The 15193-nt window shown below is 40.4% G+C and overlaps 1 protein-coding gene across 2 annotated transcripts in view; it reads left to right on the top strand.

Annotated features, from left to right (window-relative positions):
• PDE10A (phosphodiesterase 10A) overlaps nt 1-15193 on the top strand; it is a 265447-nt gene that overhangs the window by 112575 nt on the left and 137679 nt on the right. For both annotated transcript variants that reach the window (XM_025294284.3, XM_006067063.4), the window contains exon 2: nt 6513-6641. In XM_025294284.3, coding sequence (XP_025150069.2) covers nt 6513-6641 — 129 coding nt within the window. The remainder of the gene's footprint in view (nt 1-6512; nt 6642-15193) is intronic.

Below are 15193 nucleotides of genomic sequence, written 5' to 3' on the forward strand. Positions count from 1 at the left end.
TTCTTATGGTTTTGGTGCTAGGATTCATTTATTCAACCAATTTTTGTTGAGCGTTTACTCTGTGCCAGGCACATGATGCCCTGGATTATTAGTCCTCAGTTCAGTTCAGTTCAGTCGCTCAGTCATGTCCAACTCTCTGCGACCCCATGGACTGCAGCATGCCAGGGCTCCCTGTCCATCACCAGCTCCCAGAGTTTACTCCGACTCATATCCATTGAGTTGGTGATGCCATCCAACCATCTCATCCTCTGTTGTCTCCTTCTCCTCCTGCCTTCAGTCTTTCCCAACATCAGGGTCTCTTCAAATGAGTCAGTTCTTCGAATCAGGGGGCCAAACTATTGGAGATTCAACTTCAGCATCAGTCCTTCCAATGAATATTTAGGGTTGATTTCCTTTAGGATGGACTGGTTGGATCTCCTTGCAGTCCAAGGGACTCTCAAGAGTCTTCTTCAACACCACAGTTCAAAAGCATCAATTCTTCGGTGCTCAACTTTCTTTATAGTCCAACTCACATCCATTCATGACTACTGGAAAAACCATAGCTTTGACTAGATGGGCCTTTGTTGGCAAAGTAATGTTTCTGCTTTTAATATGCTGTCTAGGTAGGTTATAACTTTTCTTCCAAGGAGTAAACGTCTTTTAATTTCATGGCTGCAGTCACCATCTGCAGTGATTTTAGAGCCCAAAAAAGTAAAATCTGCCACTCTTTCCCATCTATTTGCCATGAAGTGATGGGACCAGATGCCATGATCTTAGTTTTCTGAATGTTGAGTTTTAAGCCAACTTTTACAATACCCTGGAATCATATACTGAGAAGTGTTGTGGGGAGGGGCAGACAGTGACTAACTGATGCTCTAGCTGTTGTATCTTTCTATTAAGGAAGGAGATCACGTGGTTGGAGTAGAGATGGGGGAGAGAGAGAGAGAGAGAGAGAGATACTCAGGAGGGGGAAGGTGTACAAAGCTGAGTGCGGAATTCAGAAGGCACATTTGCCTGACTTTAAGATCATTTCCCTGCTAAACTGCGCTTGATTTTGGCTAAGTAAAGAAGGCTGTGTGCTGGGGTCCAGCCCCGGTGGATCCAGGGAATTCGAAGCGGGGACGGCGTCGGCGAGAATCAGGAAACAACTGCTTAATTAAACGTTAAATAAGGATATAAAGAGTAATAGAATAAGGATAGCTCAGTGAGGAAATTCAGTGGAGAAAAGAGGCTGAAATAAGGATAGCTCAGTGAGGAAATTCAGTGGAGAAAAGAGGCTGAATAATTCAGCCAGAAGGTGAGAGAAAGAATGACACGGGGAGACCAAGTTTTGGTGAACAAGGCCCACACTTTATTATCCAAAGTAGTTTTTATACCTTAAGTTATGCATAGAGGATAATGGGGGAAGGGGTAGAGTCATGCAGCAAGCCAGGCTTTCTTCCTGCAGACTTATCATATGCAAAAGCTTAGGTGATTTGCATTGTCTTCTGGCCTGGAGGCCTGTTAACATTTTAAGACCCTTTCTTCAGAAAGCTTATTTTTCTCTAAAGGTGATTGGTCAGGAGCCACCCTCCAAAAGCATTAGATAAAGTTGCATTCCTACAGAGCAAAGGTTTGGTGGGCTATAACAAGAAAAAGAATTAACTCAAGGGTCCCAGGTTACAAACATTAAAGCTACTACTTACACCAATTATATTAATCAATACACTGCCAGGGACACAGCAGTTAAGGGATATGGAAACTTAGCAGCAAACATTGGCCCAACAAGTGAAAATCCCTTCACCAATACAATTTCTAATCAATCTTTTAACTGCTCAAAGGAATCTGTATTTGGGCAGTTTAGAACATGGAGCTGTAAGTTAACTCTTTTTTCAGAGAGAGGTAGTGGGGGACAGCCCCCCGTAAAGTCAGAGGTGTAGGTGAAAGCACAAAGCAGAAAGTAGGCAGACTCTGGTTTTGGGGGGTAGATGCTCGAGAATTTCCAGGGGGACTCCTGAGGCTCCATCCCGCCTTTGCGTATGCCGAGCCTCCTTCCTCATGGCCTTTGTCATGGGTGGAGCTCCTCACGCTGGCTCCCGGCAGTGATAGAATTCCAGTTGAGCTGTTCCAGATCCTGAAAGATGATGCTGTGGAAAGTGCTGCACTCAATATGCAATATGCCGGCTCCCGGCAGCTGTGCATAGGAACATATATGCAACCCGCGGGAATGACCACCTGCAGCTTGTGCGTACGCGCACGCACACACAACGTTTAGGAAAGCCTCGCCTTGAGCAGTGTAACCGCCCACCGCTGCTTCGCATGACATGAGAACCTTGTTTTCTTTTAACTTGACAGATGTTGTTCCCCTGCACTTAGAAAGTTTACTTCTTAAAACATATGTTTTCAATGGTCTTTTTAAAAACGCACGTGTTTATTGACTGGGCTGTGCTCGATCTTAGCAGCGCGCGGACTCTTCTCGTGGCGCGGGCCCCGCAGCGCGCGCCTGGGTAGTTACAGCCTGCAGGCTCGGTTGCTGTGCGGCGCGTGGCGTCTTCTCAGACCGGGATCCACCCGGTGTCCTGTGCGCTGCAAGCTGGGTTCTCGACCACTGGACCACTAGGGAAGCCCACGCAGTGTCTTTTGAAGAGTTAATCATGTCCACCAAGAATCGTGTGTTCTCTAAGCTAATCATTTGTCGTGGTTCGCGACTCCTCATGGTGACAGGCGTTTCAGCCCCCTCTCAGCTCAGGTTGTTCTTTGACAATTGAATGATGACAGTGCCGTGTTTAATAGCATGAGAGGTTTGGTTTTTTTTTTCCTTTTTTTATTTTTCTGGTTGCTTCTTTTTAATCCAAAGCTATCTAACAGTTGAACGAAGACTTTAAGAAGCTGAAAATTATTTACTTATTCTTTACACCTGGAGTAAGCATATGGGAAAATATGAAGTTGAGACAATTATTGTGATGAGTCAGAGAAAAGATTCTTAGTAAAATATACCTTAGAATTTTGAAATATATGGTTTCTTCTAATCCAGTTGAGGTTAGCTACTCAACTCTATTGAGTTGGATAATGGGGCAGGAGAGGACTTAATGCTAAGACACCTTCCCTCAGAAAAAAGAGTTCTTTTAAGACAGAGCAGAGCTGAGTTAGGGTAGCATAAGGGCACCATGGAATGGGGGCTCAGGAGCATGGGTGGGCAGGGGAGGGTGCTGGGCTCCTGCCATGCGGTTTCCACTGCTTTTGCAAAAAAAGTACAGACAGATAATAGAGATTTTATCTGCCAATTAAGATAGAGTTAATATTTGAAAAATTGTGTTTTTTTTTCCCCCATTTCTAGCAATAGATCCTTCAGTACTTGTAATTAATCTATAAGTATCCCTCTGAGAAAAACAATAGCCCTTCAGCCTCTGATTTGAAGGTGGTTTTGTAATTTTAATGAATCTGAAAGTGGCAAGATTCCAGAATTAAAAAAAAAGAAAATTCTTCAGCGTGTGGATCCCGTTTTTAGAATAACACTTTGTCATAAAGACACATTACAGATGCCTCCTGAGGTAAACCTGAGCGTGTATTGAGTCAGCGACATCATCAGAGAAGAACATTCCAAGAGACTTTAAAATGCAGTAGCTTGTACGTTTCTCGTGAGATATCTGGGCTTCCCTGGTGGCTCAGTGGCAAAGCATCCGCCTGCAATGCAGGAGATGCAGGACACACAGGTTTGATCCCTGGGTTGAAAAGATCCCCTGGGAGGAGGGCATGGCAACCCACTCAGGTATTCTTGCCTGGAGATTCCATGGACAGAGGAGCCTAGTGGGCTACAGTCCACGGGGTCGCAAAGAGTCAGACATGACTGAGCGACTGGGTTCAGAGTAGTAAAATGCTTAGTTTTTCACCTACAGGAGAACGCTACTGAACCAACTCATTGTAAAAACTGGTCAGTAAAGGGGAACACATTCAGCATGTATCCTGTCTTGTGGCAATGAACTAGCCACACAGCCGATGAGGTGAAGCTTCTTTCCGTGTTATTTGTCTTAGTCAGTGTTTTGGATTGTAACTACGCTAATAGATAGTGGAATCTCATTTTTGTTTAACTCCCTAGTGACAGATGATCATCGTTTCACATTCTTATTTGCCATATCTGTATCTTCCTGTGACAAAGTGTCAGCTCTTTGACTCATTTATAATTGTGGTTTTTTTTTTTTTCTTTTTGAGTTTTAAGCATTCTTTGTATATCTCAGATAGAGTTCCTTTATCTGATACGTAATTTGGCAAATAGGACTTGTGGCTTCCCTGGTGGCTCAGAGGATAAAGCGTCTGCCTGCAATGCAGGAGACCTAGGTTCGATCCCTGGGTTGGGAAGATCCCCTGGAGAAGGCAATGACAACCCACTCCAGTATTTTTGCCTGGTGAACCCCATGGACAAAGGAGCCTGGCGGGCTGCAGTCCACTGGGTCGCAAAAAGTCAGACACGACTGAGTGACTACACACACACACACACAATATGCACTAAGATGAAATGAGGTGACAGTGAGTCAATTATGACTTTATGTTTTCAGCCTGGGTTTCTGGAAGAATGGAGAATAGTAGTAACAGGAAAAAGAGTTAAAATCACTTTGGGAATAAGTGGGAAGGAGATGACTCACATAGTTTTGAGTCAAGATGGAGCTTGGGGTGATGGAAGAATTTCCAAACTAGAGATGAAAAATATACAAAAATTCTTGATTCAGATTTTGCTGTCATCATTGTAGATTACTGTAGAGAAAGCAGAGGTGAAGAGCAAATAGAAAGTTAGGATAGGAACCATATTATGTCACAAAAGGGATACAAGGAAGCTCTAAGAAGGAATCAAGTGTTGAATTTGCTGCACTGTCATGGGCATAATCAGAGTGTGAACATTACTTTGTTTTCTTGAAGTCAGATCAGTTCTCAGCTTACTTCTGTTCTGTGCCTTTTGTATCTGGAGACTCGAACTTGCTTTGTCAAGAGAGCTCTCTCTTACTTTAATGAGTCTCATATCTTTCAATACCTTATAGAATTTCTCAAATTGGATTTTACATCCCTGAGGCTCTTTGCAGGGTGAACATGGACTGGGTCTTGTTTCTTTATTAATTTAATTCAACTACATAATTATGTATAAGAGATCTATATCATTTAAATCAAGTGCTTAGCTAATAATTGAATTGAATTAATTGAAATAAATCATTTGCTTTCTCACTAATACCATTCTGTTGTGGAATCATGCAGTTGTGACTTTAGTCCCCAGCAGAATTAATTAATACGTCTAAGTTCTGTGCCTTGCCTGGTGCTGCAGGCATGCAGCCTGTTCTCTGAAGTCATAACGATATGCTTGGTTTTGTCTTTTCTGCATCTAAAAGTAAGAATTTCCATTGCCTTTTCCACCTAACCGTCTCTAAGGATGGTAATTTATTGAATAATTCACAGAGTATTCAGTAGTACTCTGAATAATTATTTTAAATAATTAAAATCACTGAGTAATGACTACTGATAGCCTGTGATTTTGAGTGCTTTAGTGAAATGGCATACCAACCTGAAGCAACAGTTTGACAATGTATGATTTTGTATTTTTTAAGTGAAGATCTGCGAAAGTTCTTTGAAAATTCTATGTCTATTCAACAGTTATTATTAGACTTTGAAGATTATTTTTGTGAAATGGACTATATATGTGAATATCAATGAAAAAATGTTGAGATTATTTTGGACTGAAGTCAGTTGTATTATTGGATTTAGTGGCCCCGAGAAAAAGGAGAATTTGTGCTGTAAACAGTAAAAGATAAGAACTTATTTAATAACCATATTTTTAGCACCCGAAGTCTGTTAGTACTTTACTCTCCTGTTTGATACTCTTACTAGAGTGTCACTTTTGTTAAGTGTTAAGTGTATGATAATTACTTATGTAAAGTAGAAGTGCTTTGTAAGGCTTAACCGCAGGGCACTAGAATACAGCGCTGATTCAAATGCAACACTGAAATTTATTGTTGGAAAACAGCTATGTAACATGATGAAATATCTGTAGTTTAAAATTTCTGAAGTTTTTTCTTTTTTCTTTACTTTTTCAAAGTGGTGAAACGTAAATAACACAGAATTTGCCGTTTTAAGCACATCAAGTATATAATCCGGTGGCATTAATGATACTCACAATGTGGGCCACCGTCACCCCTGTCTACTTCCCAAACCAGAAACTCTGTATCCGCAAAGCAGAGAATTCCTCCTTCTCCTTTTCCTCAGCTCCTGGAAGCCACTAATCTGCTTTGTCTCTATGAATTTACCTGGTCCAGAGGTTTCCTGTAGGTGGAATCATATAATATTCGCCCTTTGTGTCTAGCTGATTTTATTTACCATACTGTTCTTAAGGTTTCTCCATGTTGTAACTGAACTTCATGCCTCCTTATGGTTGAATCATAGTCCATTGTGTGTATGTATATCGTTAAAAATATTTATGTGCTAAATCTATTTGCATAACGTGTCGTTTTTCCATATCTTTGATGTAGAAGAAGATGTCACATTGGTTAATTTTATTCTGTTCGATTCTTTTACAGATTTGACAGATGAAAAAGTGAAGGCCTATCTTTCTCTCCACCCTCAGGTTTTAGATGAATTTGTGTCTGAAAGCGTTAGTGCAGAGACTGTAGAAAAATGGCTGAAGCGGAAAAACAAGAAGTCAGAAGGTAAGACCGCATTCAGATTGAGTGTTGGATTTTTTTCTATCTCATAGTGACAAAAAAGGTGTTTGTCACTTAACAAAAAATGCTAAAACTAAAATATAGACAAATATTAGTACATTAATTCTGTAAGAATTTCATTCTGCTTAAAAAGATAAAATAAGCTAGAATGAGAGGAAATAAATACAAAAGAATGATCTTTAAAAAAAAATGATCTTTAGTCAAAAAATTGAAAATTTATTTGGATATGACCACATTGAAAAATATGGAAGTTAGCATTAGACTTGACTTTATGCAAGTATTATTATCGATTATAAAAACATTCCATATATACTTCAAAAATATATTATTACATTATTACATTTTGCAAAATGTATTATTGAAACAATTTTTATATGTGCGCAGTAGGAAAATTGAGTTGCATTAGATGTTTCATTCATACTCATAAACTTAGGATATGGTTATATTAATGAAAAATGGAAGGTGGACTCAAAAGAAAAACATGTGAAGTCAAATGAATTTCCCCCTGAGTTGAATCTATATTAATATATTGACTTTGATTATTGTAGTGTTTTAATTTTGGATTTAGATGAATTTATCTTTGGCTGATTATGACTTCTCATTTCTGTGAATGTTGTTTTCATCATAGAAATTAAAGTTTGTGTATAATTTTAATTTATGGAAAACTTTAATATAAGCAAACATGTATACTACTTTTCTGGAAGTTTTTTAGTGCGACAAAAATGCTACACTTAAAGTTCAGAAGTGATCATCATTAAAATATCACGCTGTTAGAGCTATGCTACTGAGTATTGTGCATGAGGCCAACTTTCCTTACTCTACATAGGAAAGCTTCTGTAACTTGCTAACATAATTTTTACAAGACGAAAGAGGTTAATTTTTTAAAAAGAGAGCTTTGGATATTGAAGCACAAAATGGTCTTTAAAGTACATGTCCACTGCTGTGTATGAATGTGTGTGCATGTATGTGTGGATTGAAAGGGAGGGGAAAAAGGAGAAAGAAAGAAACATACATACATCAGAGACAGGCGTATTTTTTTCAAAAGGTTCATAGCACTAATAGTAAGAATAAAGCTTGACATGGCATATTTCATTTGTTACAAACCTTACACATTTGAAAATAATTTGAGATGTTTGAAACTTTTAAGTGTGACTGAGTTGTGCTCAAGGCAAGATGCAAATTTCAACTTGCTATATAATGATGGGTAATAACATGATCCCAAATTACATGATGTCAACATTGTTAATCAGTTACACTCCAATATAAAATAAAAAGTTAAAAATAGATATGATGTCTTTTAAATACAAAATTGAGCATACGTAGAAAATGAAAGGAATTGCAGACTGTTTTAGTGGTGGCTCAGCTGGTAAAGAATCCGCCTGCAATGCGGGAAACCCTGGTTTGATTCCTGGGTCGGGAAGATCCTCTGGAGAAGGGATAGGCTACCCATTCCAGTATTCTTGGGCTTCCCTTGTGGCTCAGCTGGTAAAGAATCCTCCTGCAATGCGGGAGACCTGGGTTTGATCCCTGGGTTGGAAAGATCCCCTGGAGAAGGGAAAGGCTGCCCACTCCAATATTCTGGCCTGGAGAATTCCATGGATACAGTCCATGGGTCACAAAGACTCGGACACGACTGAGTGACTTTTCACTTTCACTTTAGTTTGACAAGGATAGTTTTCTTTTAAATTTTATAAATATTTGAATGCATCACTCCATATCTCCCGAATCTGTTCTCTATGCTAGTTAACCAAATAATCCTTTAAAGTACTGGATACATATCCTCAGGAGTTAAACGACTATTAAGAATAGCAATGTGTGATTGAAACAGTACTCAGTTATGCTGGAAGAACACCTTGTTCTTATAGGAAGGTGATTTTGAAAGTGACCCTGTGCAGGGCTAGACTGCTGCTGCAATTGAGAATGTGAGTGAAGCGTCCCCTGGGGCTCACCGTCCAGCGATGAGAACAGGCCAAGAAGTGAGCGCACTGCAGGGTGCATTGGTAGGAACCAGGGGAGGCGGTTGGCAGTGGAAGGGCGTGAAAAGAACCTTTAATTGTGCTGCCAGGGGTGGGGTCTGGTAAGACCCTTGCTACCTCCTTTTCCAGAGAGTTCATCGCAAGAGTGTATCTGGTTACACCCCCTTCGTATTCAGTGAGATTCTGTAGCCCGGCCCCTGCAGACTGTTTAAAGACAAAATGTAGTGCTGAGCTTGCGTGAGTGGCATGAGAAAGCACTGCCCAATCTTCTTTGAGATGTAGAAAGCCAGTTAAATATCTTGATTTCATTTATGTGGTTACAGATTAAAGTAGTGGCGGTTCTCTGGAACATCCTGTGTCTTTTCCCTCACCGTCTTATTACTTTTTTAAAAAAATTCTGTGTTTTTCTCAAGTAGACCTTATTCTGCTCCCACCCCCTTTCATTGAAAATGTCTTGAGGAAGACAGTTTTTGTGGGGAGGATGTTTTAGGGAGTGTTTGCATTTCCCATGTGTGAACCCAGAAAGAGGAAGTGTGATAGCTAGAAAGATCTTGGAGGAAAGTTTGTTGAAAATGAGACGAGCCTGCCCAAATTATTTCACTTTGTGTGTCAGTTTAGTAAAAGAAAACGAAGTAGGGAAAGCTGTGCTGTAATAAATAATCTGCACAATACCTTGCACACTGGAAGTACTCAATAAATGTTTATTTTTTTAAACACTGCAAAACCAGCCTCATATGGAAATGATCTACACTATGGGGCAGAAAACTGGAAAGGCATATTCTGCCTAGAGAAAGGTATATGAAAATGCAAATTTTTAAACAAATAAAGGGTTATTTAAATTACAAAATCATATTTGCCTTTTAAATGGCCAGCTTTTATACTGCTTGGATATGTTTATTGTTTTAATGATGACTCTGTGCTATTAGAAAAGCTAGTTTTTCTCTCATTTAGTATTTTACTCAGCATCTACTGTTTGCTTGGTGCTTAGAAGGCAAAGCGCTTAAAAAATAGAGAATGCATGACACATTTATTTACACTATGATAATATTTATAATGGATTAATATCATGACCACAGTGCAGCTGTGATTTTCAAGGCACTTCAGATACATTCACCCTTTACATCTGGTTACATTAATGGGGATTAAACTTGGGTTCATTTGGTAGGTGTTGAAACTGTGCCAGGAAAAGCGTAAGGATCCCTGAAGGCTCAGTGTCTAGTTCTTGATAGAATTACTACTGGGCAGCAACTCCACGAGCAGGTCGGGGGCGTAGACTAAGTGTGTTGTGGTTATTTTGGTTTTTCTCACCTAATGGCGCGCTTGGTGCATACTAGGCGATTCTGTAAACACCGCTGTGGGTGGTTTTTATTTAATAAATGATGACATCAGGGAAGGTTACGTTCTCTTCCTCCGAGTGATCCACTCTGACCCTTTCACTACACTTGGTGATCATGTTATACCAGAACTACTTTTATCTTCTCCTTATCTCCCCCATAGTTATTCAAAAGCTTCTTGAAGAAAGGAGTTGCATAATATATGTTTTTAAATCCCTTGAGAGAGCTTGTCTTTCTGTTTACTCAGCAAACTATATGTGAAACACTTTTTAGGTCCTGGAATTATCAAGTTTCTAAGGAATTCATAGTCCATCAAACAGAAGAAGACAGAGAAGTTTCTGCTTTATCCTAGTTAGCCTGACAGTGAGCCAGAGTGGTCTTGTGAGGGACCCGGACAACTGGCCTTGTGACATAGACGGCGGTTGCTGTCTACGCTGAGTGGAAGAGAAGAGGGTTTGGGGAAGGTGAACCGCTGTGCGGCCGCAGGGATTAAACTTCAGAAGTCTTCACTCTGACTGTTTTCAGTTTAATTTTATTGCTTTCATACTGTTTTCATTTTAAACGCATCAAGTTCTACCTGTACTTTTGAGGCCAATTGTCTTTTGAAGGTTGACCTCTGATCCTGAATCCTAAACAGTTGATTTTCAGTAATGTTTGGAAATTGGAGATAGCCTTTATTTCCCTTATAAGCTCTTGTACTTTTTTAGAGAATATATAAACATTTCCTCAGAAAGCACTGAGGCCTGTACACTCTCACAGCTCTGCTTCCATTTGGGAAAAACTTAGGGAAGAAAGAAAATTATCCAGGTCATGAATTGTTTCACTAACTGTTATATTTTATGCTGATTTTTATGCAAAGTAAATTTGATGGGCCCAGCTGGTACTCTTCAAGGCTCAGCCTGCTGAACTATTCAGCATCTACACAAATCTCAAAGTATAAATATAAAGTTAATAAACAAACATTAGGATATGATGCAGATCCAACCAGTTGCACGTTTTGAAAGCACAGTCCGAGACGGAGCACGGCTTATACCCTGTGCTGTTCGGGGTCTCAGCAGGCGAGGGGGAGCTGTCACCCCCACTGTGCTCCTACCCACAATTATTAGTTGATAGTATTGCCGGTATTAGAAGGGGTGCGTGAAGAAGTCAGCATGGCTCTATTTGGAATCTTCTGGTAGCAGAATAAAACTTAAACTATGTGGACTTTGTTTAAAACCCCCCAGATGTGACTGTGATAATTCGTTTTGTAAAGGGAAACTGTGTTTTCAAGAGCGTGATTGACTGAACCCAAATTGTTTAAGAATGATAAGTAGCAGTGCCATCTTTTCTGGCTGACATTTTTTATTATTATTATACTTCTATGTCTAAAATATAGTAGCAGACCATCTCACTGTCATATGTATCTGTAAATGTCAGGTATTTAAGAATGAAAACATCTGTGCTGTTAGCTACCTTCAATGTTTACATGAATGGTTTTTTTTTTTACTCAAAGAATGTAGTTACTATATTTTTTTCACCTCTCCATGATTCTTGAGATGGAATTTAATTTTCACTCAAATAAAACTGTTAGATATTTCATACTTAGCACTAGTGAGATTTATATTATGTCCCCTAAACCTACTATACGCAACCTAAAATTTGGATTAGGTAGCGTCAGCCCTGCTTGTTATGTGGCATACAGTTTCTATGCTGCTGCTGCTGCTAAGTCGCTTTAGTCATGCGACCTGCTAAGTCGCTTTTTTATGTGCGACCGCATAGACGGCAGCCCACCAGGCTCCCCCATCCCTGGGATTCGCCAGGTAAGAATACTGGAATGGTTTGCCATTTCCTTCTCCAACGCATGAAAGTGAAAAGTGAAAGCGAAGTCGCTCAGTTGTGTCCGACTCAGCGACCCATGGACTGCAGCCTACCAGGCTCCTCCATCCATGGGATTTTCCAGGCAAGAGTACTGGAGTGGGGTGCCATGGTCTTCTCCGAGTTTCTATGCTAGTATATGTAATGTAGCAGGATCTTCAGAGAAGTCAATGGCACCCCACTCCAGTACTCTTGCCTGGCAAATCCCATGGATGGAGGAGCCTGGTAGGCTGCAGTCCATGGGGTCGCTAGGAGTTGGACACGACTGAGTGACTTGGCTTTCACTTTTCACTTTCATGCGTTGGAGAAGGAAATGGCAACCCACTCCAGTGTTCTTGCCTGGAGAATCCCAGGGATGGGGGAGCCTGGTGGGCTGCCATCTCTGGGGTTGCACAGAGTTGGACACGACTGAAGTGACTTAGCAGCAGCAGCAGCAGCAGGATCTTAAGTTAACAAAGCATGAATTACAGTGTTAAAAGATTTCAGTAAGTAAGACACTGATCAGTGATGTATTAGCTATTAAGAGGTGTGTGTGTGTTAGTTGCTCAGTTGTGTCTGACTCTTTGTGACCCCATGGACTGTAGCCTGCCAGGTTCCGCTGTCCATGGGATTTCCCAGGCAAGAATACTGGAGTGGTTGCCATTCCCTTCTCCAGGGGATCTTCCTGACCCAAGGATCACACCTGGGTCTCCTGCATTGCAGGCAGATTCTTTACCATCTGAGCCACTAGGGTTGACCCATTAAGACATACCATGAGAAAGAATAAACATAATTGAAATGGTTTACTGGGAACTTCACTTTGGGCACTTTCTCTCTTTTCCTTGAACTTGCTCTCTCAAAAATTGAAGTTACATTTTCACATAGAGCTTTCATATTTTTTTCATAATGGAAAAAAGAAAATGTGTTGATGTTACATGCCTTGATCTGAATTATAAATAAACATGAGTTCACCATCTGGTAAGTGGAAGGGAGATAAAGTTGATATTAATTCATTTGTAGAGGGTTATTTGATATATTTCATTAATTCTGTTAATTTTAAATACTGTTTTTAAAAATGTATCTTTCATATATTCTTTTTAGAGAGTGTTTGAGCTCCTTAGCAATCCAATCAAGTTGATGGGGATTTTGATAATTTCAAAGATTAAATCAGATCATCACAAATTTGTTAGTGATTATGAAATTAATTCAAATAAATTTAGTAGCTTTGGGAGAAGGCAATGGCACCCCACTCTAGTACTCTTGCCTGGAAAATCCCATGGGTGGAGGAGCCTGGTGGGCTATAGTCCATGGGGTCACAAAGAGCCAGACGCGACTGAGAGACTTCACTTTCACTTTTCACTTTCATGCACTGGAGAAGGAAATGGCAACCCACTCGAGTGTTCTTGCCTGGAGAATCCCAGGGACGGGGGAGCCTGGTGGGCTGCCGTCTATGGGGTCACACAGAGTCGGACACGACTGAAGCGACTTAGCAGCAGCAGCTGCAGCAGCAGCTTTGTTACAGACTAGATTGAAGCAGCTTTTATATATTATCTGTAAAATTCCTATTGGTGGCAGCTAATGTCTGTGCATTCAACACTGTTACTACATTTCCTAAGCAAAACTTTTGTTTGCAAGGGATTCTAACTAATGAAAATGTTATGAGCTGATAGAGTGCTGAAAAGACCTTGTTTTGGTCAGTGCTTCTCTTTATAAAAATTTTGTTTGTTAACTGTACATATAGAAAAAGTATGTAATAGAAATCATTGCATCTATTTATTTAATAGACTTTTTTCAGCATTTAAAATTTAGTTTCATATAACAGATTTTTAAAAATAAAAAACCTGTGAAAGATAAGTGATCTAATTGTGTGTGTGTGTGTTTTAATCTACTCCTTAAAACATACTGAAGATGTAACATTGATCTGGATGATTTGACCAAAGGTTGAATAATCTTTTCTAGAAACGTTGATTTCAGTGGTGAGTTGTAGCTGGAATGTGGCCAGGTACGACTCGTTTGTCTAGCTGTTTATTCAGCTTGCGTACATGTTACGGAAGTGTAGTTGGAGAACAAGGACTATAAGCTTGATTCCCTCATGGTCACTTTCTGATAGAGGAAGACATGATAAACACATAATCTAAGAATTAAACTTATTTTAGTATTTGTTGACAGTGTGTATTTGAAAACATCTAACATAATGTCTGCTGCTGCTTCAGCCACTCAGTCATGTCTGACCCTTGCGACCCCAGGGACTGTAGCCCGCCAGGCTCCTCTGTCCATGCGATTTCCCAGGGAAGAATACTGGAGTGGGTTGCCATGCCCTCCTCCAGGGGATCTTCCCGACCCAAGGATGGAACCCAGGTCTTCCTGCAGTACAAGTGGTCTCTTGCATTTCAGGCAGATCCTTTACCAACTGAGCCCCCAAGGAAGCCCAGCCTAGCATAATGTCTAACAAATAGAACATTTTAGTACAATTAAATTTGCTTGAGATTTTAAAATTCACATTGTTTGCTTGTGAACTCAGAGCCGGTATATTGTAAGCATGTCTACGTATCTGACTGCCCATCCTGGGATGATTGTAAGTCACAAGAGCGCTGTTTCTTGTGTTTACTGCCCTTGAGGGACTCACAGTCTTATGGTAGGAAAAGAAGATGTGAAACCAGGAGACTACAGCCATGAGGGTGTATAGTATAAGCGTGTTAAGTTGTGTGCTATAGTTTATCAAGACAACACTTGTGAGAACTGAGGTCATTGAGAGGTATGAAAATTGAGAAGGCTTTTTGCAAGAGTTGGTGCTGGGTTGGCTATTGGTTCCTCAGAGCAGCATCAACATCCCTTGGGAACTAGTTAGAAATACCACAGGTTGAAACTCACCCTAGACCTCCTGAATCAGAAACGTCTGTGGTTGGACCAGCAGTCTGTGTTCTCACAAGCCCCCGCTCCCCCGTAATTCTAATGCAAGCTAACATCTGAGAACCCCAGTCTTGGCCATCCAGGAGCCCAGAGATGAGGAAGTGTGGTTCCACTGTTGGCTGGGGGAGCTGGGGGACAGAGGCAGAGCTTCAGGACTTGCTGTGCTTTACTTCTGGAAGACCCTGGAGAGCAGGGTTCGGCACAGGAAATTCTGGGTGGAAGCAATTTGACAGGAAGTAGGAGGCGCTTAAAGGCAGGTCGGCTAACACAGCAGCTTAGGCAGAAGTTGAGAAATGAGCAAGTGCAGCCACTCTTCTTGTCATTTTTAAAAGTTTAATTTCTTTTGTTTGCTTTTGAAGTGCTGGAAGTTTTCATATGTGTGAAGTCATTTTGCTATAGATTGTGCATCATAAATATTTTTTCTTTATTTTAAGAACAAGAGAAGATGCTGTTTAAATTTTGGTCTTTCTACTCTAATTTTACT

The sequence above is a fragment of the Bubalus bubalis genome, chromosome 10 (genome assembly GCF_019923935.1).
Source record: "Bubalus bubalis isolate 160015118507 breed Murrah chromosome 10, NDDB_SH_1, whole genome shotgun sequence".
NCBI classification, from domain to species: Eukaryota; Metazoa; Chordata; class Mammalia; order Artiodactyla; family Bovidae; genus Bubalus; species Bubalus bubalis.